At 54.5% G+C, this 26,153-nt stretch overlaps 4 protein-coding genes across 4 annotated transcripts; 1 reads left to right on the top strand and 3 right to left on the bottom strand.

Annotated features, from left to right (window-relative positions):
* Positions 1-760: 760 nt before the first annotated feature.
* Positions 761-3,125, bottom strand: UV8b_03323 (uncharacterized protein; the record flags this gene model as incomplete). Its single annotated transcript, XM_043140821.1, has 5 exons — positions 761-979; positions 1,044-1,571; positions 1,662-2,280; positions 2,410-2,800; positions 2,930-3,125. 5 exons carry the CDS (start codon positions 3,123-3,125, stop codon positions 761-763), a joined length of 1,953 nt encoding a protein of 650 aa, XP_042996755.1.
* Positions 3,126-5,046: 1,921 nt separating this feature from the next.
* Positions 5,047-13,104, bottom strand: UV8b_03322 (uncharacterized protein; the record flags this gene model as incomplete). Its single annotated transcript, XM_043140820.1, has 3 exons — positions 5,047-8,104; positions 8,163-12,367; positions 12,442-13,104. The coding sequence occupies 3 exons, from the start codon at positions 13,102-13,104 to the stop codon at positions 5,047-5,049; spliced, it is 7,926 nt and encodes a 2,641-aa protein (XP_042996754.1).
* A 1,332-nt stretch (positions 13,105-14,436) lies between these two features.
* Positions 14,437-22,027, top strand: UV8b_03321 (uncharacterized protein; the record flags this gene model as incomplete). Its single annotated transcript, XM_043140819.1, has 6 exons — positions 14,437-14,646; positions 14,701-14,787; positions 14,849-14,906; positions 14,978-15,311; positions 15,359-21,068; positions 21,185-22,027. 6 exons carry the CDS (start codon positions 14,437-14,439, stop codon positions 22,025-22,027), a joined length of 7,242 nt encoding a protein of 2,413 aa, XP_042996753.1.
* A 1,523-nt stretch (positions 22,028-23,550) lies between these two features.
* On the bottom strand, positions 23,551-25,906 carry UV8b_03320 (uncharacterized protein; the record flags this gene model as incomplete). Its single annotated transcript, XM_043140818.1, has 4 exons — positions 23,551-24,121; positions 24,231-24,602; positions 24,660-25,555; positions 25,853-25,906. The coding sequence occupies 4 exons, from the start codon at positions 25,904-25,906 to the stop codon at positions 23,551-23,553; spliced, it is 1,893 nt and encodes a 630-aa protein (XP_042996752.1).
* Positions 25,907-26,153: the final 247 nt, after the last annotated feature.

The following is a 26,153-nucleotide window of genomic DNA, read 5'->3' as shown; positions in this document are numbered from 1 at the left end:
CGCCGGGCAAACTCGGCGTGTTGGTCTTGTATGCCACCATTCAGCTGCCCGGCAATGCGGCCCAGCGAGGCGCGGCGCGGCGCGGCGCGGCGCCATCTCACAGAATCTGACGGTGACGCCAAAGGATCGATGGGCGGCAGCCGCACCCACCCATCCACCAGGCGGCTACTCCTATCCTTGGAGATAGCTTCGTCATGCGATGCTCGGTCTTCTACTAATCCTGTCATCTTCATACACTATCGTGGCATTCTGACAGCGAGCGGGTGATGACTCAGTGAAGCAGAGCACGGCCCTGCGATCAGCCCTGCCGCACTTTGCACGGCGATCAGGCGGGGGTGGCAGGTTGGTGCGGCGGAGACTCTCAGTGTTGGGATGGTTATGAGTCCGAGAAGCTGACATCAAATGCTACTGGGCACATGGCGCGTCGAACCAGACTCCATCATGTACACTTGCTGGCGGTGAGAATCTCTCCGCCGAACAAACCCGTCCCTTGAGTGCTGCGGCTTTATTCATGTTTGGAAATCTACCGGTCCTCATCTCTGTTGGGTAGGGGGTGGGGTGTCTTGATCTTGCGCCTGGGGTGATGTGCATACTTTTGTAATCCCCATTGACAACCAACGTTCATCATGTTCAACATGTGGCTCTTATTCTGCCGCTTCCATGGCCTCATCTAGATGCTCGATGTAAAGGTTTCACTCGTGTCATGATGGGGCCTTCACGACCCAAACTGAAATAGCAGTAGTAGCCGGGCTTGTTTGATTCAAGAGCCATCTGCCGTCAAGTTGCCACTAGTTATTTCTGCTTCTAGTTTGAACAGGGATTCTCGAGCCAAATTGTTCATGGCGCCGAGATGCCGCAGGGCCTCCACCAAATTCTGCACATGGTCGTGTTGTTCTTCCTCTGAAGCGAGAAGACTCGGCATCGCCGTGATTGCAAAGTTGGCCACCATCGAAATGACGTTGGGAAGAAACGGATGCACCTGTGGCAACGCGGCGTATTAGCAACCCGAGACCGAGGCAAGGAAAAATCCAGAATCTAGGTACCTTGAGAAAAGCCATTCGAGGCGCCGTCTTGACGAGAACAGCCACCTCACATGCAGCCTCGTAAGCGATCTGTCTATACGACACGACCGTGAGGTGGTCCTCCAGCGTCAGCCACGGATTAGTCTCGGCCGTTTCGCTAAGCGACACCGACGCGCTATAGCCCAGCAAAAGGTTAAACCAAATCGTCAGGTCGCATTTCGGGGAGAAGGAGCCCCAGCAGTCAGAGGCAGGGGCACCCCGCGCGCGGAGTTGCCGTGTGGTTGCAGAAGCCGCCGTGGTCGCAAGCCATCCATGCCGAGCCCAAAAATCACGAGACTCCGAGTCGGATGCGCACAGAGGAACGGATTGCGTCAGACGGCGATGGGCAACACATCTGCTAAAGAGATTGGTCAGGACGACACATTCTGCGAATGGCGGCAACGTGGCGCACGCGTCGCCGTTTCCCATGACTTGATGCAAAAAATTCATGCAGGCAGGCTGGTGGCCGTCTTGGAACTCTGCCTCTGGCATTGGAAGGCGAGTCCGGATCTAGTTTGGGAGGGTCAGATTCGCGCGCAAGGCTAAGGGGGGGAGCTGCATGTGCTCACTGTGTGGCAACCGTCAAGGAGACAGACTCACTATTTCCTCGTGAAGCCTCAACGGCTGATTGTTCAGCATGGTAGACAGGCGATCCAGCACGAAGGCGGTCCACAGGGTACGCCTCTTTTCCTCCACCTCTATCCAGCTGTCTTCGGGTGATGCGGCTGCCGGAGATGGTGCGGATGAGAATGCCCTTGACGGAGACGATGAAGGCGAGCAGGTGCTGGCTGTGCTGCTGTCGATACCGCGGGCATCCACGTTGAAGAGGCCGGAAAGCTGCAGGAGCCGAAAGGCCCGTTCGGCCGTCAGCAGGGCCTGGTGCTCCGTCTTGCGGAGGATCTCATAATACGCCAGCAAGAGCCAGGCCTGGATGCGCTCAAGCTCCACCTGCTCCTGCTGGCTGTCGAGGATGGTGATCCAGGGCAAGCTGCCGCTCTCGCCGCGAGCATCCAGCGTCTCCAAGAGCCGGCGTGTCGTGGCGTACAGCACGTCGCTCAAGCTGCCAAGCTGGGCAGACATGGATGCGGAAACAGTCCGCATCGCCAGGCGCAAGCAGGCCTTTGCGGGCGAGGGCTTCTCGTCCCCTGCCCATGCAAGATACCGCCGCTTGTGGATCATGGGGGCGAAGTGGTGCACCCTCTCAAAGTACAGCAAATCGCTGTAACCCACGGTCAGATCTCTCCTTCTTACGTTTTTATCTTTTCTTCTTTCCAGAGATGGGACAAGGAAAGAAGACGTCCTGTTCTAGTTTCCACTTCTTGTTCCGCAGGGGTGGGAAGATACGTACAGTTCGGCTTGCACCAAATCCGACATGTCCAACTCTCCGTCTCCAATTGCCTGTGGTGAGTGTGTATTTAAAGGCGACGGCTGCATGCTGTTCGTGGTGAACAGAAGCGGATAAGGTGATGCTAGGCCGCCGTTGCAGCCGTTCCAAGGGTCCTTGTAGATTCCACACGTGTCATGTATCAACGGGATTTCCGGCGTTCCTGATAATTGCTCGTTGCAGGAGAATTCAAGCATGCGCAGGGCGTCGACGCCAATGTCCGTTCCGGCGCTGGAAAAGCATACTGGCTCGTCCAAAATGTCTCTTTCGGGCGTCACATCGTTGCGGCCTAGAGGGGGAACATCAGCCTCAGATGCGGCCTGGGCTTGGCTGACAAGACGCCGCTCCAAGACGGCTGCGCAGTACGAAAATATGGTCAGTGGAAATGCCCATGATTCTTTGGCTAGGGAGCAAGGATGCCAAGCGTAGCCATCAGAGACCTGCGGATACACACTCGCAACAGGGAAGCGAACACTTTACTTACCCACTCGTGATCGCAAATCCTTTAGCTGCCCCTTTTTGGGACCTCGCTGCGATCTTTTCTCGACGACGACGCACTTGTGTCCCGCCTCGGCGCAAATGCCGCACTGTGGACGTACGCGGTCGCATCGAGCCTTTCTCCTGCGGCATTCCTCGCACGCCAAACCGGGTTGCTGCCTCGTTGTCGCGGCATACGCCATGACTAAACGGCTGTCCAAAATCAATAGGACTCGAATATCTCAACTGCTTCAGGGGAAGGGCATGCATGAGGGGGGGGTTCCCCATTTAAGAGCGAGACATTCAGGGAACCAAAAATGAGCCATGCGTGACGGCTGCTGAGCGTGGCGTGGCCATGGTGCGCTGCTCCATGAGAAAAGGACCCTGCATGCATGTCTGACGGGACGGGCTTTCCCTGGCCCAGCGTAGTCGTTTAACAAGGGCTGGTGTTGCTGATTGCGTTTGCTTACCATGCGAGCAAGTCGTCAGCATCTCCGGGTCTGTGGGCAACCGTTGACGTCTTGTTCGCTCCTCCGGAAATAGGTTTGCCGGTTTGCCCCTCGGAAATAGCGAAACAGCGTCTACAGGTACTGTACGTGCTGTACCTAGGGCTTAGGGTGGATGGTGAGATGAGAGATCCATTCATGTTGGCTTGTTTCCTGATGCGGCATGCCAGCGTTTTGTTACGCCCGAGCCTTATGAGGGTCCAGTAAGCGAGGCTTATGTCAACTCGTCTGGTGCGTGACAGCCCCTGGACCCGTTGATTGCGTGAGCGAGATCTTGTAGTCACCCTTGTAGAGTTGAGCCTTTCCCGCATGCCCATGTCAGCCAAGGCAGTTGGTGTGCAAGATATTCGGCGAGTCAAATGACATCACAAAAACATTGGGTAGCAAGACTCGAGAGTGCATTGTGTTGCCATTGTGAGTCGGTCTTGAAATCTCTCGCCCTATGCAAACGATAAGAGTGAAGAGTGACTTTAGCAGTTGACGCTCTAATCTACAGGGGCCCCACAAACAGTCTCACGTTTGGTCTGGTTACATGTACACTGCCCCACCTGGAGCCCTGGTGGCCAGGCCTCTAGCGTTACCCTCTCAGTGGAGCAGTGCGCGCAGTGCTTACACTGCAGTTGCTGGCACAAGGTGGCAGGACACGTCAACTGCAGAAATTGACCCCGGCCCATCAACAACACCCAGGCCATTTGACTCTTACGGAGCACGTGCAGCAACCTGCCTCGTAGGGCTGTAACTGTCAGAATGGGCAGGGGCAAAAAAAGCCAGACACGATACTGTATGAAGATGACGAGGTCCGTAGATGACCAAGCTGGCATCGCCTGACAAAGCTATTTAGCGGGATAGGGCTAGCCCTCAGGGCCTACTATTACCCGCACTAGCATAGAGGCATCATAGACAACGGTGAGCACAGAGCCGGAATTAGGCGGCAGCCTGGTTGGACATCCCCTACGATAGTGACCTCGTTTCATATTGCCACGACGATTACATAAATTGCAGCTCTAGGCAAGGGGCCTGCGTCGCCAACGTAGCTGTCCTTTTTTTTTTTTTTTTTGGCGTGCAGAGGCACCGGACGACAGAACATGCTGGTTTTTGCCAGACAACTGTTTTGACATGGTGAGACGCAACCAACTCATTGCAAGTGCTGGTGTACTAACTCTACAACTACACCCGTTGGTCTGGAGCACATACCCTTTCTATGCTCTTGAAAAACATGAAATAGCACCATCACGTTATCTGAGTTGGATACCAACAGACAGCCCTTCCTACACCATGTTTTCAGTAATGTTTTTTCGGTAATATAAGCGGTCAAGGAAAGAAAAGGTGAATATAGAAGAAAAATAAATATCTTATTTAATCCTGAATATCTTATAGCTTGATACGAGATTATCAAAGGAAACCCGGAAATATGTCTCCTGGGTCAGACCCGGAAAGAAAAGTATTCATGGACTTGACAATAATCGAGCTCATAAGAGTCGTGAACACGAGGACAGCGCACAGAGACTAGAACGGCAAACTTGCAATAAAAAAAAGGGCGGGGAGAAGAAAGCCGGTCATGACTTTTAAAAACTAACTAAAACAATCCATAAATAGACCTGAGAAATACTACAAGCAGCTACCGCAAAAATCCAGCCCGTTTCCAAACCTCAATGTGCTTCTTCACCGCCTCATCATCAATCGGCCGCGCAGCTCGTAGCGTGGCCGAGTGTTCCTGAGCCCTTTCCGTCGCCATCAAAACCCCCCCGCAAGACATGTGCTCAAACTTGTGCTGAAAAAAGTCGAGAGCCTTGGCTGCCGGGTTGTCCCACGGATTCTCGCCGGGGTATGCCTGGACTCGTCTGAGCCACTCGCCCAGAGGGACGAGGCCCTTTTGCGGCACCCCGAGCGCTTCTGCGAGCACGGGAATCATGGTGTTCCAAGCCGTCCGCACGGGATTGTCCAAATGGTAGACTGGATAGCAGTCTGGGCCATCGCGGAGCAGCAGATCGGCAAGTGCGCCTGCAGCCTCCTCCAGGGGCAGCCAGGAAAGAACACCGTCAATAGTCGGCAACAAGCGCAGAGTTTGAGCCGACTTGAAGAGAAAGCCCAGGACCTCCATGTGGTTCCAGTAGCCGGTCTCGGTCGACCCGGAGAGCTGCCCAAGTCGCACCGTCATGGCGCGGAACCGATCGGGTCGACGGCCCAGCGTGTCGCGCAGGATTCTTTCGCAAATCTGCTTTGCGCCTCCATATCCGTTGGGAAGAGCGCTATCAATATCCAAATGTTCCTCTGGGACTTGACGCTTGCCAGCGTGGACAAAGGGGTAACGGCCGACGGCCGAAAGGGACGATATGAACTGGAACGTGAACTTGAAGTTGACGTGGCGTCGGGCCGTCGCCGCGGCTGCAAGATCGACGAGGTTGCGCATCGTGGCGAATTGAGGCTCGTTTTGCTTGAGGGGAATCAAACCGTTGACAGGGAAGGCGTTGTGGATGATGTGCGTCACGTTGTCGACAAGTTCTTGGTAACGGTCGTCGCTCAAGCCTAGCCTGGGCTTCCAGGAATCCGTCTCCATCACTGTAATCTTTGACATTGCCGCGTTGTCCAAGTAGATGTGTTTCGATTCCAGGGATTGAATTTGGCGTCGTCGGGGGTCGCGATCCCGTACAGCTTCCTTCTGACGAGCCTTGGCGGCACCGGGAATTTGACCGTGGCGATTCAGGCAGTATACCTTGTCGACCGACTCCAAACTGGCAAGATGAGTGGTGATGTGGCTGCCAAGGCTGCCGGTGGCGCCGGTAATCAACACGACCTTGAGCACCTCCTTCGCGTTGTCGGGGGCTTCTCCCGAGGACTCAGGAATCGAAAACCCTCGTGTCGAACTCTCCACGTAGCTGGCTGCTACCTGTTTCAGAACCGTGGCTTCTCCAGGGGGCAAACCATGGTGGCTGTCGCCGTCCTCTTCAGCCGAAATGCTGCTCGCCAACGATGGCAGGCGGTCAATCTCGTCGCCCGATTCAGAAGCCAGGGCAATCAGGACTCTCTGCACGCGCACCTCGGGCAGCTTGCCGTCCGTCCATTCAACGTGCTTGTAGCCTGCTCCAAGGAGTTCCTTTTCCCAGCGCGCTTCGTCCACAATGGCGTGCGTTCGACCATCGTCAAAGAGCCACCAACCTTCGAGGGTGCCCCAAACCACATCGACCCAATGCAAGGTTCCCATCATCTCCAGCATCATGAGAAATCCGTCGGGACGCAGGAACTTGCGGATGTTTTGTGCAGACACGTTGAGAGAGTGCGTGGCGTGAACGGCGTTGCTGGCAATGACCACGTGCTGAGAACCTATCAAGTCGGCATCGCCCGGCGGTTGCTCGATGTCGTGGACGGCAAACTTCATGAACGGGTACTGCTTGAACTTTCTCTTGGCCTGGGCAACTAGGGACGGCGACAGGTCCGTGAATGTGTATTCGACGGGGATCCCGAGCTTGGCCAGCACCGGCACGAGCACCTTGGTCGTGCCCCCCGTTCCAGCTCCCATTTCCAAAATCCTGAGCGTTGTACGGCTCTGCGAAGCAAGACCCAGTTTGCCGGCCAGGCGCGTCAAAAAGTCGGCCATTTGCTCAAAGCACAACTTGTTAAAGGGAAGCTCGCCGTAGAAGCTGGCCACCAGCTCGCGGTTTTTGGCGTCTCCGAAGATCAATGCAGGGCCGTCGGCTTTGCCCGACAGGACGTCAGCCATCCGGGAGCCGACGTTGTACGTCAGCTGGTGAGACGAGCCATTGTCTGCGTGGTGCTTCATCAAATCCGCGAGAATGGCCTCCGCGGTCTGCGACGGTAGCGGAATGGGTGTGCGGGTAATGACGCCGTCGTCGATGTTGACGATTCGAGTTTCTTCCAGCATCTTGTAGAGATACTGGTGGAACCTGCGATGCCGCTCGACACACGGAACGGCCTGCAGCACCTGGCCGGGCTGAGCCGCCTCGAGGTCACAGCCCAGCTTCTTGAACGCCGCGCTGGTGAGAACTAAACACAGCCTGGTTTGCTTCTGGGATACGCCGCTAAGGTAACCGGCACATCCGTGGCTTTCAAGGAAGAAATCAGTGTGAGATTTGGACTCGCGAAAGGCATCGAGGACTACAGTGGGAGGCAGGTCAAAAGACGACTGGTCGCAGCTGTACTTGGCTGAGTATTCTATGTTGTCCGCCACGGTGCTGGGAGTCGAGGGCGTGCCGCCGTTGCTGAAGCTGTCGTTACTCTCGTCAAGCGAGGTGTCAGAAGAATCATCATCGTCTGAGCCAAGAGTTTTTTGGAGAAACTCAAGAATTCCAGGCACGTCAATGAGGCTGACAAGCTCGGACTGCTCAAATGTGCAGTGGAAGGTCGTTTCCACCTCGCGGGCCATTTCCATCCCCATGAGTGAGTCGATTCCAATATCCGCAAGAGTGTCTGATTGCTTGATCTCTTCGGGGTCCAGGCCAGAGATGTCTGCCAAGACGGGCAGAAGCTTCAGCCAAATTTCTGTCTTGGCATTCTTCCGGGGACCTCGCAAAGCTCTGATGGGTGATGGATCCTTTGCAGCAGCCTGCGGCTGGAAGAGTACTTCCTTGGCTTCAGGAACAGGTTGCACGAAACTCGAACCAGCGCGCACCTCAACCGACGGCTGGGTCGGGATGGATGCGCTAGTCAAAAGAACGGACCTACAGCGCGTGATTAGCGAAATCTCCATGCCTTGTGCGAGAGCCGGCAATTACGTACCTTGACACTGCGGTATATCGAACCCCAAGCACGATTTCCTCCAGAGAGCCCGTCTTGGCGTCAAAGACAAAGATGTCGGTGATAAAGGACGCATCAGACTTGACGAGCTTGTGCTGGGCCAACACGTGCCACTCCCGGGGGCTCTTGTAGTCATAACGGCCGGCGCTGATTTCTTGCAGCGTCTCGGGCGATCGCATCCACTGTTCCATGCTACTGGCAATGTAGACGGTACCACTTGCCGCATTGCGATCCGGAGACATGCAATTCGCCCAAATGCTAGCCACTTGCGTGAAGCTCTCACCGAGTGCAAAGTCGAACCATGTCTCTGGAGAGCGTCTGCTGATCACCTTGGCAACCGACTCGCTGCGTCTACCAACTAGCTTCTGCAGCAGGGTGAACATGTCCCCGTATTCGACGATATTCGAGAAGACCTTGTAGATGCTCTGTCCCTGAATGACATGCTCGGCGTCTTCGGTGTTTCGTAGAGCGTTGAGAGTACGATCATGGCTGACGAGACGCTCATACCTGCTGAACTCGAGGGAAGAATGAGCGTCATCGATAGCCTTGAAGTACAGTTGACCTGTCAGATGAGTGATCGGTGCGTTGTCGAACTTGCTGATGAACTTGAACGACCAGCCCTGGGCTTCAGCGTGGATTTTTTCGAAGTTGAGAAAAAGTACTCGGGCAGCGTCGGTTATTTCCTGGTTGTTTACGACGTTGAAAATCTGAGGATGCAGATTCCCGGGCTTGGCTAGCTCTGGCCGAATGTCGGTAATGGCCTGGATGGCCAAATCAACGGCAAAGGCCACAGGGATGGATCGACTTGAATTGGCCAGCAAGTACTGCGATTCGACTTGGGCATACTGTCGCGCGGCCTTGTTGATGCGGAACTGGAACTCATCTCGGTCGCTGTTCAAAAACCCCACGAAGGAAAATAAGCCCGCTACTGGCATGTCAGCCTGGCTTCCAGCCGAGTCAGTCATGGATTCTCGGCGATTCATCAGCTGGGTTGGTGGCTTGAACTCGAGCCAGTGCCGTTGCTTCTCAAACTGATATGGCGGAAGAATCAGGGCTGGGTACTCGTACGTCTGGCTTGGAGCATGCGGCCAGAAAGCGACGCGTAGTCCGCATTTCCAAAGGTTCATGGTGGCATCAGCGAGTTGCTGGAGACCCTGGCTGGTGTTTGTGATATTGATGGCCTGGAAACTAGATGATTTGGGTAGGCCAAGTGCCTTGCTTGCCATGGCTGTAATGGTGGAATTGGAGCCAGCTTCCAGCCAGATAGCCTCGGGGTGCTTCCTGGAGAGTCTCTGAATAGCGTCATTGAAATAAACGGCTTCTCTCATGTGCTGGGCAACATAGTCTGCGGTAAGAGCTTCGATGGCCTCCTGTCGTGTTGCTCTGACCAGGGGAATCTTTGGTTCACCAAAGACGATGGTGCGGCCGAGCGCCTCGAGCTGGGGTCTCAACCCTTCCACGAGAGCAGAGTGGAATGCGTTGGTTACGTCCAGCCGCTTGTGCTTCAATGAAGCATCAGTAGATTCCCGGGCCGAAATGGCCTGCTGAAGGGCATCAATCGCGGCAACCGACCCAGCTACGGTGAAGCTTCTCGGTCCGTTGAAACACGCAATCGCTGCCTCGCCATTTCTTTCGCTTTCCGGGATGAGGGCATTGGATGCCTGCAGCAGCTTGTCAACAATATCCTGGTCAGCCTCGATCGCCATCATCGACCCCTTCTCGGGACCCCAAGCATCTCTGATGATTTTCGACCGGCCATGCACCAACTTCAGTGCGCTCTCCAAAGTCAGGGCTCCTGAAACGCATAGAGCAGTAAGCTCGCCAAAGGAGTGGCCAACGACAGCTGCTGGCTCGGCACCGGATTCAATCCAAGCCATTGCGGTGGCATACTGGATCGAGAAAAGAAGCGGCTGAAGAACCGACGGGTCGCTGATGGGTTGCCGACTGAAAATCCCAGGGTAGATGCTCCCAGCACCAACGGCCTTACAAACGCCATCGCAGTCGTCCAGATACCTTCTCAGACTTGCCGACGAGTCAAACACCGCTTGATCAAGCCCCACAAACTTGGACACTTGGCCTCCGAAGCAAAGAATCACGGGCCTCGGACTTGGCACGGAAACGGTCTTCAAGGTAGCCAGCTTCTGCTCCACATCTTTCAAGGAATCGGAGCTGAAGATCAAAGCTTGGGACAGCGATGGGTTCGACTGCCGATACAAATTAAAGGCAAGGTGCTCGATTCGAAGCTGAACACCGGAATCGGCTTTTGACTTTAGGTATTGCAGAAGCCTGGACGCGTACGATTGTATTCTTTTCTCGTCAAGCCCAGAGATATAGATTGGGTACTTGATTGATGCGCTGGGTTGCGAGCCCAGTTCCGTCCTTGGCCCGAGCTGGGGTGCTTGCTTGATGACCATGGAAGCGTTGGATCCGGCTGCTCCGTAGTTGTTGATGAGAGCAACCTTGGAGCTGCCTTCCCAAGGCAGAGAAACCTTTGTAATTTCCATTTTGTCCGAGGAAGAGGCCTTGATGGCAGGATTTATCGTGCTGAAGCTGGCTTGGGGAGGAATACGTCCACCTTGCATCATGAGCAGGATCTTGATGAGGGCAACAACACCGGAAGCGCCTTCGGTATGACCAATTAGACCCTTTACAGACCCAATCTGTAAGGGCTTCAGTCCTGCGCGTTCAGGACCGCCAAACACTTGTCGAATGCTATCGTACTCAGCGGGGTCGCCCACCGGAGTGCCTGTTCCATGCGCCTCAACAACAGAGACATCCTTGACATGCAGGCCGGCTTTCCGCATGACGGTTCTGAAGACGTCGGTCAAGGAGACCGGGTTGGGGACAAAGATGGGCGTCGTGTTGAGATTCTGGTTGACGGCGGTGGCGGAGATGACGCCCAAGATCTGGTCACCATCAGCGACCGCGGCCGATAGCTTCTTCAGGAAGACGGCGCCGACCGCTTCTCCTCTGCAGTATCCGTCTGCCCTGGCATCAAAGGGCTTGCACTGTCCCGTAGCGCTCAGGAAAGAGCCCGCAGCGAGGTTCTGGAAGAACATGGGCGTGCTGTAAAAGTTTGTGCCGCCAGCCAAGGCGGCCACACAGTCGCCGCTCAAGATGGACTTGCAGGCAAGATCAATGGCAACAGTGGATGCCGAGCACGCCGTGTCGAGGGTCATGCCCGGCCCGGTCCAGCCAAAGTAGTGGCTGACCTTGCCGGCAATGTAGCTGCGCAGAGCGCCCGTGGCCGAGAAGGCCGTGGGGGTCGTGTGGGAAATATTGTTCTCGTAGTCATTGGCGACGCAGCCAATGTAGCAGCCGATCCGGCGGTTCACACGGCGTCTGTGGTAGTATCCCGACTGAGCAACGGCCTGGTACGCAGTCTGCAAAATCAGCCTCTGCTGCGGATCCATGTGAAGAGCCTCGCGAGGCGACTTTTTAAAAAACCTGCAGTCAAAGGCATCGTGGTCGTCGAGGAAGTTGCCGAACCACTTCTTCTTGTCGTTTCCGCTCTCGTGGGGCCGAAACGCGCTTTCCATGACGAAGCGGTCGTTGGGGACCAGCTCCCGATGCTGCGACCGGCCTTCGAGCAGTAAGTCCCAGTATTGATCCACATCCTGCGCGCCGGCCACGCTGCAGGCCATGCCGATGACTGCCACATCATTGTCCGCTATGGCCGGCGCAGTCCGCGCGCTTTGCTTTCTGCGAGAGCTCGAGACCCCACTTTCAAAATCAAAGTGCGTGACCTGGTTGTTCAGCCTGCGAAGCAGAGTCGGAGGCACGCAGCGCTCAGGCCCGAACTCAATCACGCGAGAGGCTCTGTTTTGCAGGGATCCGGAAACTGCCGCTCGAAATGTCCTTATCCAGTCAAACTGCTGGACGACGAATGCGCGCGACGCCGCCTCGACAGGGTTTTCCCGTCCGCTGAGGACGGTTTCCGAGTTGATGCGGGTGGGCAGGACAAGACGGGAAGCATGGGCGAGCTGAAAGGCGGGCCGTGTCTTGCAGAAGCTGAGTAGTTGCTCCAGGTCGCTTCCGTACAGGCTGCCTGCATGGAAGCGGCCGTGGAACTCGGTGTCGTTAGTTGTGACCCCCGAGCTCTGCAGATGGCTTCTCAAGGCGGCAACGGTGCGGGTGGACGTTGTTACCGTGGCGCGGTTGTCGTCGTATAAGACGGAAGCGTAGGCCTACATATTTTGAACATGATCAGTACCCTGTACACGCGCAACGCAGAAATAATGGGACAAGTAGCGAAGCGAACCTCTGGAAATTTGGCCAATATCCTGTCCAAGTCGTTCAACGATTGGCCCCCTCTCCAAAAGGCCACCAAAGACATGGACGGTCCAGACTCGTCTGCAGCATCTTGCGCGTCGGAGAGAGCCCCGAGGATGAAGACGATTCGAACAACTGCGGCCGCGTTGTGACAGAATTGCGACCAGGAAGAACTCGACGATACAACCAAGGCGCTAAAGACGCCGAGACAGCAACCCACGGTTTCCGTCTTGTCTGGCGGAGGCACGTGGAAGGACTTACCCCGGTCGAGCCCGTCTGGCGTCGATGAGTCCAAGTGCTGAAGATACTCGACGAGCTGGGCGATGACTACGAGCGGTCCCAGAATGGCATTTGGGAGACTCGCCACAGTTGACGCCGGTGTGACAGCCCCGGTTCGAAGCCACTGAATCAGTTTCTCTGCATGGATCAATCCTTGACTTTTCTGCAAATTCGGAATCTCCTCGCACAGCAAGGCCCAGTTGCTCGCCACATCTTGCAGGGTCTGGGGGGCCCATTGGCTGGCCGGGTCGCTCTGCACGAACTCGGCGATGCGACCAAAGTAGGCCTCGTCAAACGTCATGGCGCCCGGACCGAACAAGAGCAACGTCCGGGCAACCGGCGATGCTGATGTCTGCGTCGCCGTGCGCGCCATCGTGGACGGTGCGCCTTCTCAGGGCGACTTGGGGTGGAAGCACAGCGGCGAACAGCCAGCAGCAATGGTCAAGTGGAAAAAGAAATAGCTCGTGAGCACGCCCGTAGCAAAGGGGCAAGATACAAAGTGGCTTCACGGTAAGATGCGGAAATTTGTTGCAGCAACCGACTGCTGGGCTTGGGGAAAGCCTCTCTATTTTACATCGGGCCATTCCAACAACAGGTGCGTAACTGCACGGAGTAACAATCCTTCCCGTTCCACGTGGCGGCCCGACATGTTGCGTTGTCGCCGATGACTAGAACAGCGCGCGATACTATTCTAGGGGTAGGTCTCAATGAGGCAGGTCTTGCTTTCGCCCGGATGGCGAATCCGCTTATCCGGAGTTATATCATACCCCAGCAGCAGTCTGATTTCCGGAGTTAGTCATGTCAGCGGGACTATTTTTTCCTTCTCGGGCTGTCAGCATAAGACAAGACGGGCCGTCTTTGGAGCCCAGCCGTCTTTAGGGTGCAAGCCACGGACGGAATGCATCCTGGTAGTCCGGGCGGTCTGGCTGGCCACGATCCACTTACATGGTGAGAGAACCCACATCACGCAGCGCCCTAGACAGTACCCTAGCGCTCCATTTGTTTGCTACATACGGCATGTTGCGGCAGGTTTTTTGCTGGGTATGGTTGGCCCCTGTTTCGATCCGAGCCGGAGGTGATGCGAGTGTCTCGTCACCAAAACACCAGCGGAAGAGTGGCCTCAGCAACCTCTCTTCTAAAAATAGACGAATGAATAAGACACAAATCCGGAAATGAAGATGAAGATGAAGAGAGAGAAGAGCAGGCGAGCAGGAGTGTGTCATTGCAGCCGCCCTTGCGACCTAGTTCGCTCCCGAGTCGTGCCAGACTACCCAGGTCAGGCCAGGCCAGCTCCTATCGCCCGTTAGCGTCGGGATGCGGGCGTAATGGAGGCACGCTTATCCGTGTCCGCTAGCCGCGAATTACACGTGCCACTACGGAGTAAGCGCTATGCTTACTCCGCCGGCCGCGAGGCCGCTACGCCATGCTCGGACGGCGTACCGAGTATCGGGACTGCCAATCACTCCGCCAATGGTGTTGCTCGACGGCATAATCGTCCTTCAGCGAGGCATTGCTACATGAGCGCACGACGCTGGACACGCCAGACATTTGCACCGCACTTATCTACGCCTGTCCCCCGTTTTTCGCCCATTCCCGCCCCCCAAAATGCTGTCGCGTGGCATTTACGACGACTTTGTGGAAGCAAACCGCCCTTAGCCTTCAACCTGTTTTGTCTTGTTTGTGTTGCCATCTCAACAAAGACAACATGGGCAGCCTTGGCACCGGCGTCAAGGATGGATGGACTACAGAGCCAATCGCCATTATTGGCATGAGCTCCAAATTTGCAGCCGAGGCAACAAACGTTGAAAGTCTATGGCGCATGATTGCAGAGGGGCGAAGTGGCTGGACGCCCTTCCCATCGTCCAGATTCAGTTCAGAAGGGGTTTACCACCCAAACAATGAGCGACTCAACACCGTGAGTGCATCGGGCTAAAGAAAGCATTGGCAAACCTAACTCTTTCCACTCTAGACACACGTTAAAGGCGCACACTTCATCGCCGAGGATGTTGGCCTTTTCGACGCGGCATTCTTCAGCTATTCTGGTGAAACAGCATCGGTGAGTCGCCGGCCAGTGAGACTGCGCGCTTCTTTTTCCCTCTGACAGGCGCGTTCCGTAGTCTCTGGATCCCCAATACCGATTACAGCTCGAATCAGTGTACGAGGCGTTGGAAAACGGTGAGCGTAAACGTGATTCCCGTAAACAAAGCACATGCAAACTAACGCCTTGTTTGTCCGCAACGTGACAGCCGGTTTGCCAATGGCCCAAATTGCTGGTTCAAACACATCCGTCTTCACTGGCGTCTTTGTGCATGACTATAGAGACGGGCTGCTACGCGATGCTGACAACCTTCCCCGACTAATGGCCACCGGCACCGGCGTGCCAATGATGTCGAATCGCATATCGCATTTTTTTGACTTGCGCGGAGCTAGCATGACCATAGAAACTGCCTGCTCCTCGGGCATGGTGGCAATGCATCAAGCGATACAGAGCTTGAGGACGGGCGAGGCAGACATGTCCATCGTCGGCGGCGCAAACCTGACGCTAAACCCAGACATGTTCAAGGCGCTGGCATCTTCAGGGTGAGTTTCTCATCTCGGGTAACAGTGAAAACGCTAACAGCGCGCAGGTTCTTGTCCGGAGACGGAAAGTCTTATGCCTTTGATGCAAGAGCCAGTGGGTACGGGCGCGGCGAAGGCGTTGCCACGATTGTCATTAAGCGCTTAAAGGACGCGCTGGAAGCGGGCGACCCCGTTCGCGCCGTTATACGGGAATCCATGCTGAACCAGGACGGCAAAACGGAAACAATCACAACGCCCAGCCTGGAGGCACAACAGGAGCTGGTCCGAGCCTGCTACCGCAAAGCCGGCCTTGACCCCCGCGACACGCAATATTTCGAGGCCCACGGCACCGGCACACAAGCTGGGGATACCGTCGAGGCTCGAGCTATCGCGACAGTCTTTGCAGCCCGTCGTGATCCGCTGCTCGTCGGCTCCGTCAAGACAAACCTCGGACACACCGAAGCGGCGAGTGGACTGGCCAGCATTATCAAAACCGTCTTGGCACTGGAGCGGGGCGTAATACCACCGTCCATCAATTTTGAGAAGCCCAACCCGAAGTTTGCCTTGGACGAATGGAACCTCAGGATCGTCAGGACCTTGGAAAAATGGCCGTCCGCTCCGGTGCGCCGCGCATCAATCAACAACTTTGGATACGGAGGAGCCAACGCCCACATCATCATTGAGAATGTCTCGTCGTGGATGCCGAGCGTTGTCAACGGGTCTCCGGCTTACCAAGAAAACAAGGGCGAAGAGTCCGACGAATCTGTCGTTCTAGTCTTGAGCGGCAAGGATGAGCAGGCTTGTCAAAGGCTAGTTGCCAACCTAGGCGAGTATCTGAAGCTCAAGACGCAGCGAGTAGCGGATGAGCGACGGTTTCTACAAAGTCTGGCTTACACACTGGGTCAGCGTCGAACTCAGTTCCCCTGGGTAGCAGCACAACCAGTCTCTATTACGCAGGGCCTCGGTTCCGTCATGGAGAGTCTTGAATCCCCAAAGTTTAAACCAGTACGTAGCTCACGACAGCCAAGAATCGGCATGGTCTTCACAGGCCAGGGTGCGCAGTGGCACGCCATGGGCAGGGAGCTCATCAACTCGTACCCCGTTTACAGAGAGTCCTTGCAAGTTGCTGAGGGCTACCTCAGAGAGTTTGGCGCAAAGTGGTCGTTGCTAGCAGAGCTGCTGCGGGAGGCCCATGACAGTCGCATCAACCAAGTAGGTCTGAGCACGCCTATTTGCGTCGCTGTGCAGATATCCTTGGTTCATTTACTTCGGGACTGGGGCATTGCTCCCGTGGCCGTTACAAGCCATTCGAGCGGCGAGATTGCTGCAGCCTATACTGTCGGGGCACTTAGCTACCGAGCAGCCATGGCTTACTCATACTACCGCGCGGTCCTTGCTTCAGATGACAATCTAAAGGGCCCAGTGCCAGGCGGCATGATTGCCGTTGGCCTTGGGCTGCAAGAAACCGAAGCATACCTGGAGAGACTTACATCAGGGGGCAAGGCAGTGGTCGCTTGTATAAATAGTCCATCCAGCATCACAGTTGCTGGAGATCTTGACGCCGTCATGGAGCTAGAACAGCTCGCCACCGCAGACGGGGTTTTTGCGCGCAGGCTAAAGGTCGAAACGGCATGGCACTCGCACCACATGTCTCCCATTGCCGAGGTCTATGTCGAAGCACTCGACCGCATCCACCAAGCCAAGGGAAATGATGATGTTTCGCAAAAGAAGGCCATTGCGTTCTCGTCTCCGGTTACAGGAGGGCGCGTGACTAGTTTCTCGCAAATCGGGCACCCGAAACATTGGGTTAAGAGCTTGATGCAACCCGTGCAGTTTGTTTCCGCTTTTACCGATATGGTCCTCGGCGAAGCAGCGTCTGGGGCCAGCAACGTCGATGTGATCGTCGAAATTGGCCCTCACACGGCGCTGGGAGGCCCTATCCAGCAGATTCTGTGTCTCCCCGAATTCGCGCATGTCAAACTCCCATACTTTGGAAGCCTTGTCCGCAACACTAATGCTAGGGAGAGCATGAGAGCGCTCGCGGCTAACCTACTGCAACAAGGTTACCCCGTCGACTTGAGCGCCGTGAATTTCCCTTACGGCAGAGACCGGCACGTGGAAATTGTTACTGACCTGCCTCCTTATCCTTGGAACCACCAGGTCAAGCACTGGGTTGAACCTCGATTCAACAGAGCACTTCGTGAGAGATCTCAGCCGCCGCATGACCTTCTTGGCTCGCTTCTGGATGGGTGCAACCCAGAGGCACCAGCTTGGCGACATACCCTCCGTATTTCCGAGTCACCGTGGGCCAGGGATCATGCCATTCAGTCGAATATTGTCTACCCTGCCGCTGGTTACATTTCATTGGCCATTGAAGCCGTCAGACAAATGTCCAAGTTGAATTTGACTGCCGATGCTGAAAAGATCGCTGGTTATCGCTTGAGAAACGTTGATTTTTTGCAAGCTCTTATGATTGAAGAGAGTGCGGATGGTATTGAAATGCAGACTTGTCTCCGCCCCGTCAACATCAAAGACATTGGTTCCCAAGGGTGGAAACACTTTGAGGTTTGGACAGTCACGAAAGATAATCGGTGGACGCAGCATGCCAAGGGACTGATTTCCATCGAGATCAAGGGCTCCTCTATCGGGGCTGCGATAATACCGAAAACACAACATGGCGATATCAAGGGCTACACGCGTCACATATTTCCCACAGATTTATTTTCCAACCTGAGCGCTCTTGGAATCGCCCATGGTCCCATGTTCCAGAATATGAAGAGTATTATCCAATCGGGGTCCGAGAGTCGCAGCCAGGTCATCATGAGCATCGCCGATACTGCTGTACCAAATGACCTTGCTCGCGACCACGTTATCCATCCTGTCACTTTAGACTCTGTTATTACAGCTCCATATTCTGCAGTCCCGGGAGCCGCAGCTCGAGAAGTGGCCGCCAAGGTCCCTAGGTCTGTGGGCGAGTTTTGGATATCAGCCAACATCAGCAACAAGGCAGGGCATAGGTTCAATACCCATTCTTCACTTCTATGGGACAATGTCAATGGCATGGCGGCCGATGTTTTGGTTTCGAATGAGGACGACGGAGAAGTTGTGCTTCACATGAGGGAGTTCTTGTACCAGTCCCTCGGTCGCAGCTTGTCGTCTCAGCGTGCCCAAACGTGGGAAACAGAGCTGTGCAACAAGGTCGACTGGTCCCTGGATCTTTCCATCAAAGTGCCGGCAACGTTGTCCACCATCAAGGCGGAATTGAGCTTCAAGGATGACCCTGGTACAGAATGGCAGCTCGCAGGGCTCCTCCGTCATTTGGTGCACAAGAACCCGCGTGCTCGCATTCTTCAAGTCGGTGCTGGTAGTGGTGCTACAACTCGTCGGGCTCTTGAAGCCTTGGGAACGGCTCAGTTCGGAGGTCCAAACGCTTCCCTGTACCAGGTGACAGGCAAAATGTCAAACTTTTCAGAGGCTTTGCGAGAAGATCTCTCACCGTGGAATGATATCCTTTCTTTCGATTCTCTCGACATTGAGCATGACCCTGTCTCGCAGGGTTTTACTGCCTCCTACGATGTCGTGATTGCTTCCCACCTTCTTCACGGTGCAACAAATATTTCCGCCGTGTTGCACAACATTCGTGGCCTACTCAAGCCAGACGGGGCCGTGTTGCTGACAGAAGACAAGCCTGATCAGCTGGACCAACATCTGCGTGAAAACGGCTTTACGGGTATCGACCTAGAGCTCCAACATGCCGCTTCTACCTCAGTCACCATTTTATCAACAGCGACACAGCCCCTGGCATTGCAAGTGCGAGTCGAACCGGAAAAGTTCGTCATCGTCACATCTCGCAAAGCCAGTCCGCCTTCGCCGGAGTGGCTGAAGAATTTGAGGGAGAGCATCGCAGCGTGTGTACGCAACGCTGGGGATAAACTGCCAATTGTGCAGGAGCTGGAATGCTCATCCGCCACAGCTCAATGGTATGCCGACAAGATCAGCATTTTTATAGGGGAAGTTGACGAACCAATCTTGTACGAACTTGACTCGGCGTCCTTGGACGGCATTCGAGCCATGGCAACCGGCTCCAAAGGACTCCTCTGGGTGACTCGAGGCGGAGCCGTCGACTGCGAGCGACCAGACCTCGGTCTAGCTCCCGGGTTCGTTCGTGCTCTCCGCAACGAGTATTTTGGTAGAAAGTTTCTGACGCTTGATCTGGATCCCAAGGGCCAGTTGTGGTCCGAAGCTGGTGTTTCTGCTATCGCTGAAGTGCTTCGTAATGCGTTCGGCGTGCCGTCCGAGGGTGCATCTCCTACTGAGAGAACCGGGACAGAGTTTGAGTTTGCAGAGAGAGACGGCATGATCCTTGTGCCGCGGCTGCGTCACGATTTTACCAAGAACCAGAGGATTTCTCAGCCGTTTTCCAAGCTCAGGGAGCCTGAACAACCACTGAACCAGTTACTGAATCAGCCGGATCGACCCCTGCGCTGGCACTCGGATTTAAACGCCTTTGGGGACGATCTCCACGCCGAAGGCTTCCTTGACATTCTCCCCCCCAACTTCATTGAGATTGAACCCAAGGCGCACGGTGTCAGCCTGCGCTCAGCTGATGACCACGCATCTGGATTGGGATTTGAAACCGCAGGCATCGTGACTCGCATCGGTAGCGAAGCAGCCGCCAAAGGTTTCTCCATCGGCGACCGTGTTATTTCCATTTCGATGCAGTCATCATTCCCTAGCCGCGCAGTCGCGGAATGGAGCTCGACAGCTCACATGCCAGACGGATTCAGCTTCGAAGAAGCTGCGTCACTTCCTATAGCCTTCCTGACTGCGTATCACGCACTTGTTGAGACTGCTCGATTGCGCCAGAGCCAATCAATCTTGGTCCATTCCGCAGCCGGTCATGTTGGTCAAGCCGCCGTCAGCATTGCACAGAGCCTCGGGGCGAAAGTATACGCCACGGTTGCAAGCGCGGAAGAGCGCCATATTGTCGAGGAAAGATATGGAATTCCTTCCGATGCCATCTTCAGCAGTCAAGACGCCTCATTCGTATCCGCTACTCTAGCGGCTACCCAGAGCAGAGGAGTCGATGTTGCGCTCAACTCGTTGACCGGTTCTCTGCTGCAGGCCACCTTCAACCTGGTCGCGCCACTAGGCCACTTTATCGATATTGGCGGGCAGGACTTGGAAAGGAACAGCAGTCTTGAGATGAAGCCGTTTGCCCGCTCCATCTCCTTTTCGGCTGTTGATCTCGCCGTCCTGCTGGAGCACAGAAAAGCTCATGTCCACTACTGTCTTGAAGAGTCAATGAGCCTTGTGCAGGCAAGATCCGTGAAGCCTGCTCATCCCATCAAAACCTATGCGATAAGTGCCATGACCGACGTAGCTCGTTTGCCGCAAAGTCAACTCAAGGTCGGCAAGGTGGTTTTGACTGTCGATGCAGAGTCAAAGGTGCCGGTGATGCCGCGCGTCGCGTCTGCCAGTCTTTCTCCAGACGCGTCGTACCTCATTGTAGGCGGCAACGGCGGATTAGGCCAATCGGTCGCTCATTGGCTGGTCTCGCGAGGAGCGAGGAACATTGTTCTCCTGTCACGCAGCGCGGCAAAGAGCGATAAGACAGGCGCATTGGCCAAGGAGCTTCTCGAAGCTGGGTGCGACCACGTCTTGCCAATCAGCTGCGATGTGGCCAACGAAGATGACTTGGCGTCAGCGATTGATACGTGTGGAGAAGAAGGTTTGCCGCCTATTCGCGGAGTCATTCACGCTGCTTTTGTGCTGCAGGTAAGTGAAGCAGACAGGTGTAGGAGGGGGGAAGGGTGTTGGGGGTGCTGACTTATGCTCATGACTCCACCCCATGTCATCATGTACTTGTACTTGTCAGCTGACAGCGAATGTAGGACTCGTTCGTGGAAAAGATGACGCTCGACGACTACCACTACACAACGCGAAGCAAGGTCGCAGGCGCCTGGAACCTCCACAACCAATTCAACCTGCCGGGCGACCTGGACTTCTTCGTCTTGTTCTCGTCCATCAACGGAATCCTCGGCTACGCGAGCCAAGCAGCCTACTCAGCAGCCGGTGCATACGAAGACGCCCTGGCCCATTGGCGCGTAAAGCACTGCCGACTCCCTGCTGTCTCCATCGACCTCTCCGTAGTAAACGGGGTGGGCTACGTGGCCCAGGCGGACGCAGCCGAAACACTCCGCAAAGCCCTCGTCAAAGCAGGCAGACGAGTCATTGACGAGCATCACGTCCTCGCCTCCCTCGAGTGGGCCATCCTTCATCCGCATGATGCTCAGTTCGTCGTAGGTGGCATAAACTCTGGTCCCGGCTCTCACTGGGATGTAGACGGGGACCTGGGCCGCGACATGCGCCTCATGCCGCTCAAGTACCGACAACCAGCCGAGTCATCCCAGGGGTTGGAAGAGCCAGGCTCTGATTCACTCGCGACCAGGATGGGCTCCTGCGCCAAACGCGACGAAGCCATCCACGTCGTCGGAGCCGCTCTGGCTGACATGTTGGCAGACATGTTCTTGGTGCCTGCCGAGGACATTGATTTGAGTGAATCGCCCTCGCAACAGGGAATTGACTCGCTTGTGGCGGTTGAAGTGCGCAACATGCTATTCAGTCAGGCTGGTGCTGAGCTGTCCATTTTCAATATCATGCAGAGCCCGAGTCTCACAAAGTTGGCGGCTGATGTTGTTGACAAGAGTGTTCATGTTGAGTTTGTGGCGGCATAGAGTCCTATTATTATGTCAATAATATGTACATACTTGAGCTTAGAATGTGTTAAAGTCGTTACCGAAAATTTGTGTGAGGAAAGCTGTTTTAAGGGGCAATCTCGCTCTCTCAGGCACTGCGCAGGTGCTACTGAACCTGGGCTGGACCTTAGTAGAGATCTATCGGTATTCTGATCATCAAAACCAAAAGCCTGACGCACCACCTTGCAAGAATGCTCTCACCCTGCTCTGCGAATTTCCAAGCTTGCTGAGGTAAATACCGAAACCACTCGGATTGTTTTTTTGCAACCAGTGACGTAACATATTTCCGCACGTAGTGTTAGGCACCCTTCCATAGTTATGATTAACTGTAATTGCTCCTTTTTTTTTTTTTTTGCTGTGCTGAACGCTCTTGAAAATTCGATAGAAAGTCCTGTGGCGGAAACGCCAAAGTGCGATGTTATGTGCCAACATTGAGGCGAGGGATAGCGTTTGCAGTATCCATTGCTAGACTGCTTCGATGGTCTGGCACCAGCGGAAACGCTGCTATCTTCCAGCTGCTGTTCGGAAAATGCTCTGATGTTGAAGCCAAGGATCATGTCTAGTTCTGGTGTTCATGACATCCTTGACACCGGTGTGAAGCTAGGTTGGCACGTTGGGTCTCAGCCACATGTGGCAGACATGATGTCCTTTTATCCAGATGCACACTGAAATTGACTCGCGACGGCAAGTTGATGTATCTGCTCATGGCGTTAAAATATCGGCTTGGGTGGTCGCAACCCGTGTAATGGACCAGTAATGACTTGGCTTAGAATCAAGAGATCGAGGTCATCAATGATCATATCGCAAAGTGGCTGCAGTACTTCCAAAGAATTCTCAGCGCCACTAGTCGTCCGACTCGAGCACTTATTTGAAACGAGGTCTTAGCCTGAAATTCTCCATCTGTTGCGACTGATGGTTTGGAGATGGGATGCTATCGATCGTTTGGGGTGTCCGCTGGTCCTATTGGGATGACAAAGAGACGCGAGACGAGAAACCCTCAGGGGGCCTAAATGGCAAGCATTTAGCGGGTTCGACACAAGCCAGAAGGTTGTGCAGTAGTGATGTTGGGTATCAATAGGTGTTCCGAGGTTTCTATTCATTAGAACGAATTAAAGCCGACAATTCTGCCAACGGAAAGCAGACGCCCAAAATCTGGTCCGCTGGTTGATGACTTTTGGAAAATGAAGGTTCGAGGCCGTTATAAAGGAGCTTACAGGAGCACTTAGAGGAGCATTTCTTGCTGAGGCTATTTCGTCATTAGCTATCGCGTGAAAGACATCCATTGCGTCTACCATGTGACAATTCACTTTTCAGGGTCATTAGACCTGAAGGCTTGTGGCGAAAAATATCATGTTTCCGGATTTTCTTTCCTGCGAGAATATAGATATCTATTTCAATCAAGCATAAAGTAAGTCTAACTCCTGGGCGTAACTCCATTACATTCAGTTCAGACGGGGGCGTATTTACACAAGCACTTAGGCAGCTATTTACAAGTAACGAGTTCAATACCGCTGTAGGTCAATGAAATCTTCCGTACCGAACAAGAAATTGTCAAAATCAAAAGTCACGTCAGGCGGCACCAACTCTTCCATGAAGAAATTGCAAGCATCCTCTTCCGTGGAAACATTGCCGCCCTCATCTGCTTTCGGATTGCGCGTCTGCAAGATTCTCGCGGAAAGCGTTTCAAACGTTCGCATGCAATGTTGCACATATATGCTCAGGTGCTGGTGCGATCGGAGTGACGCCAGGACACTTTGCCATGATTGTGATACTGACTCGGTGTACAAGTCTGGTGAAAACATGGCGGCCAAGAAATTGACGCCCGCAATGTGGAGGTAATAGACGCGGCACCACCAGGGAAGAAGGCCAAACGGCTCGTTCGGTTCAAGGGTCTCTTGGACCAACGATGCTACTTTCTGCGAGGCCTCTACGCACAGTACGGCGCATTCTTTGAGTAGGCGGTCACTTAGACCACATGGTGTCTGTCTTGTGGGCGAAGTGGGTGATTGGGTTCTCATCGAGTAGTAGCGTGCGAGGAGCGGTCGACACAGGAAGATTCGGTTGTGTAGCAAACTGTGTGAGTGGTTGGATAAGTGGGGAGAGAAAAAAAAGAACAGAGACTATTCAGAGGGTTCGCGAAGGTTTCCATCCATGTTTGCTTGACTGTCCTCATTGGACTTACCGAAGATGAAGGAGATATCGCTCTGCTCGAATCGCCCTATCGCCGACCATGTGTAGATTCTGCAACTGCCAGTCGGTGGGAAGGTTGCTCTCCCATGTGTTGAGACTTGTATCTAATTGCACTGCCACAGCGTGGTACTCGTCCTGCTGATACAGACGCGGCAGACCCAGCTTGGCGGCCACCGCGTTGCGCGTTTGCGTCTGCGCGATTTGTATTTGGCTTCCAATTTCGAAGAGTTCCAGCTCGCGCGACACCTCCTGAGAGTGCCTACTTTTCTGGTCGTTATATTCGGTCGCGGACGTGAGCCCGGCCCGGCCTGGGATGGGATTTAAAGGGGGCGCTGATGTCCTGCCCAACGACCAGGATACGCATCTGAGATCGGTTTGTCAGACCAAAATATTATTGTTTCTTGCTTTAACTTTCACCTACCTATCGAGTGCGACACAGCTCCTCCATACTTTGTGTCTTAGCTGTTGATCTTGCAAGGTTTCTGTGTTTGAAGAAGTGGACTCTGGAAGGTGGCAGCATATGCTCTGAGCGATGCGAATCGCCAGGCCAGCTGTCATCCACGTCTGTTGTTGATTATTTGTACAGTGAAGATAACGATTCATCAGCATCAGACACTGAACGAGTTCGAGAGATCCGGGTTGCCAAAGGACCACTTCCGGTCGTAAAAGTGCCCAGGCATGCTGGAAGTATCGGTTCGCCTCGTCGTCACGCTTCTCCATGGCTAAGAACTCCTGTCTCTGAACGGCTAGCGCGAAGACAATATTGAATATACTGAGACAGATATCGCGATCCGTACCGAGAGGTGCGCCAGGTTTAGCGTAGTATGCGTCATAGTCGCGGAAGAAACGGACACGATCCAATATAGGCTCCATAGGATCAACATATTGCCAGTAAATGCCCACCAGTTTGTCAGCGTACAAACGAGGAGGTAGTTCGGTAGCAAAGTTGAGGACGCGATAAGGAGTATGAAGGTCTACATCTCCAAATAGCGGTGCGTTTACAAACGGGACGAGGTTGCAAGTGGCAGCTGGGGCAAACCCTGCCCTGATATCTATTGCGGCGGCTACTTGACCGGCAAACCGACCATGCGCTGTGTAAAAGGCACGATTCTGTTCAGGGTCTTGATCTTGGTCTTGGTCTCGTTCCACCTCAGGCTCCGATCCCGAGTTTGGCACACTGATTGGCACGGTTTTTTCGGTGCTTGGCGTCAATGGCGTCTCAATCGAGGCTATTCGTGGCTGTGATGGTGGTGTGGCCGAGGCGCGGGGCAAGGGCGCTAGTTCGAGGCGTCTGCGTTTGGATGCCAGCCCTGCCAACTGGGCAAATGAAGAAGACTCCGACACCTTGACAGGGACTGCCTTTTCTCCTCCTTGATACCTAGCACATGCTACCAAAGTAGAAGAGATGCCGAAACATTAGTCTCCACAACAAAGCCAGGAGTCAGTCGGGACCAAATTAGTGTCGAGGATAAAGCAAGCAAGGAGAAAGCAGGGGGGGGCGGAACGGCAAATCGCAGTAGCCGACGGGAAGGCAAGGAGGGTTGTGTTAGCCGACGGAAAAGCAAGGATTGTTGTGGTAGCCGACGGGGAAGGCAAGGAACTTGGAAAAGTTACCAGTACGACTTCCATCGCATTTAACTTTTCTGAGGCGGCACGCGTGGCATGCATTTGAGATCCTCAATCGCGGCCTGCGGACTGACTGCGATAAACTAAGACCAAGACCAAGACCACCTTGTTGATGGCCTTGAGCTTGACGAGTCGGGCTCATGTCACCTTCTCGGATAGTGTTGCCCGCGAGGTTCCACCGTCGTAATACGGCATATAAATGAGAGACGAACAAAGCAAAGATGCACAGCAGTAAGAGTCAGACGAGTCAGACGAGTCAGACTAGTAGATGGGGGGTTAAGACTCGGGA

Source organism: Ustilaginoidea virens, chromosome 2 (genome assembly GCF_000687475.1).
Source record: "Ustilaginoidea virens chromosome 2, complete sequence".
Lineage (NCBI taxonomy): Eukaryota > Fungi > Ascomycota > Sordariomycetes > Hypocreales > Clavicipitaceae > Ustilaginoidea > Ustilaginoidea virens.
The sequence above is the reverse complement of the archived record's forward strand: the minus strand, read 5'-3'. Positions and strand labels throughout refer to the sequence as shown.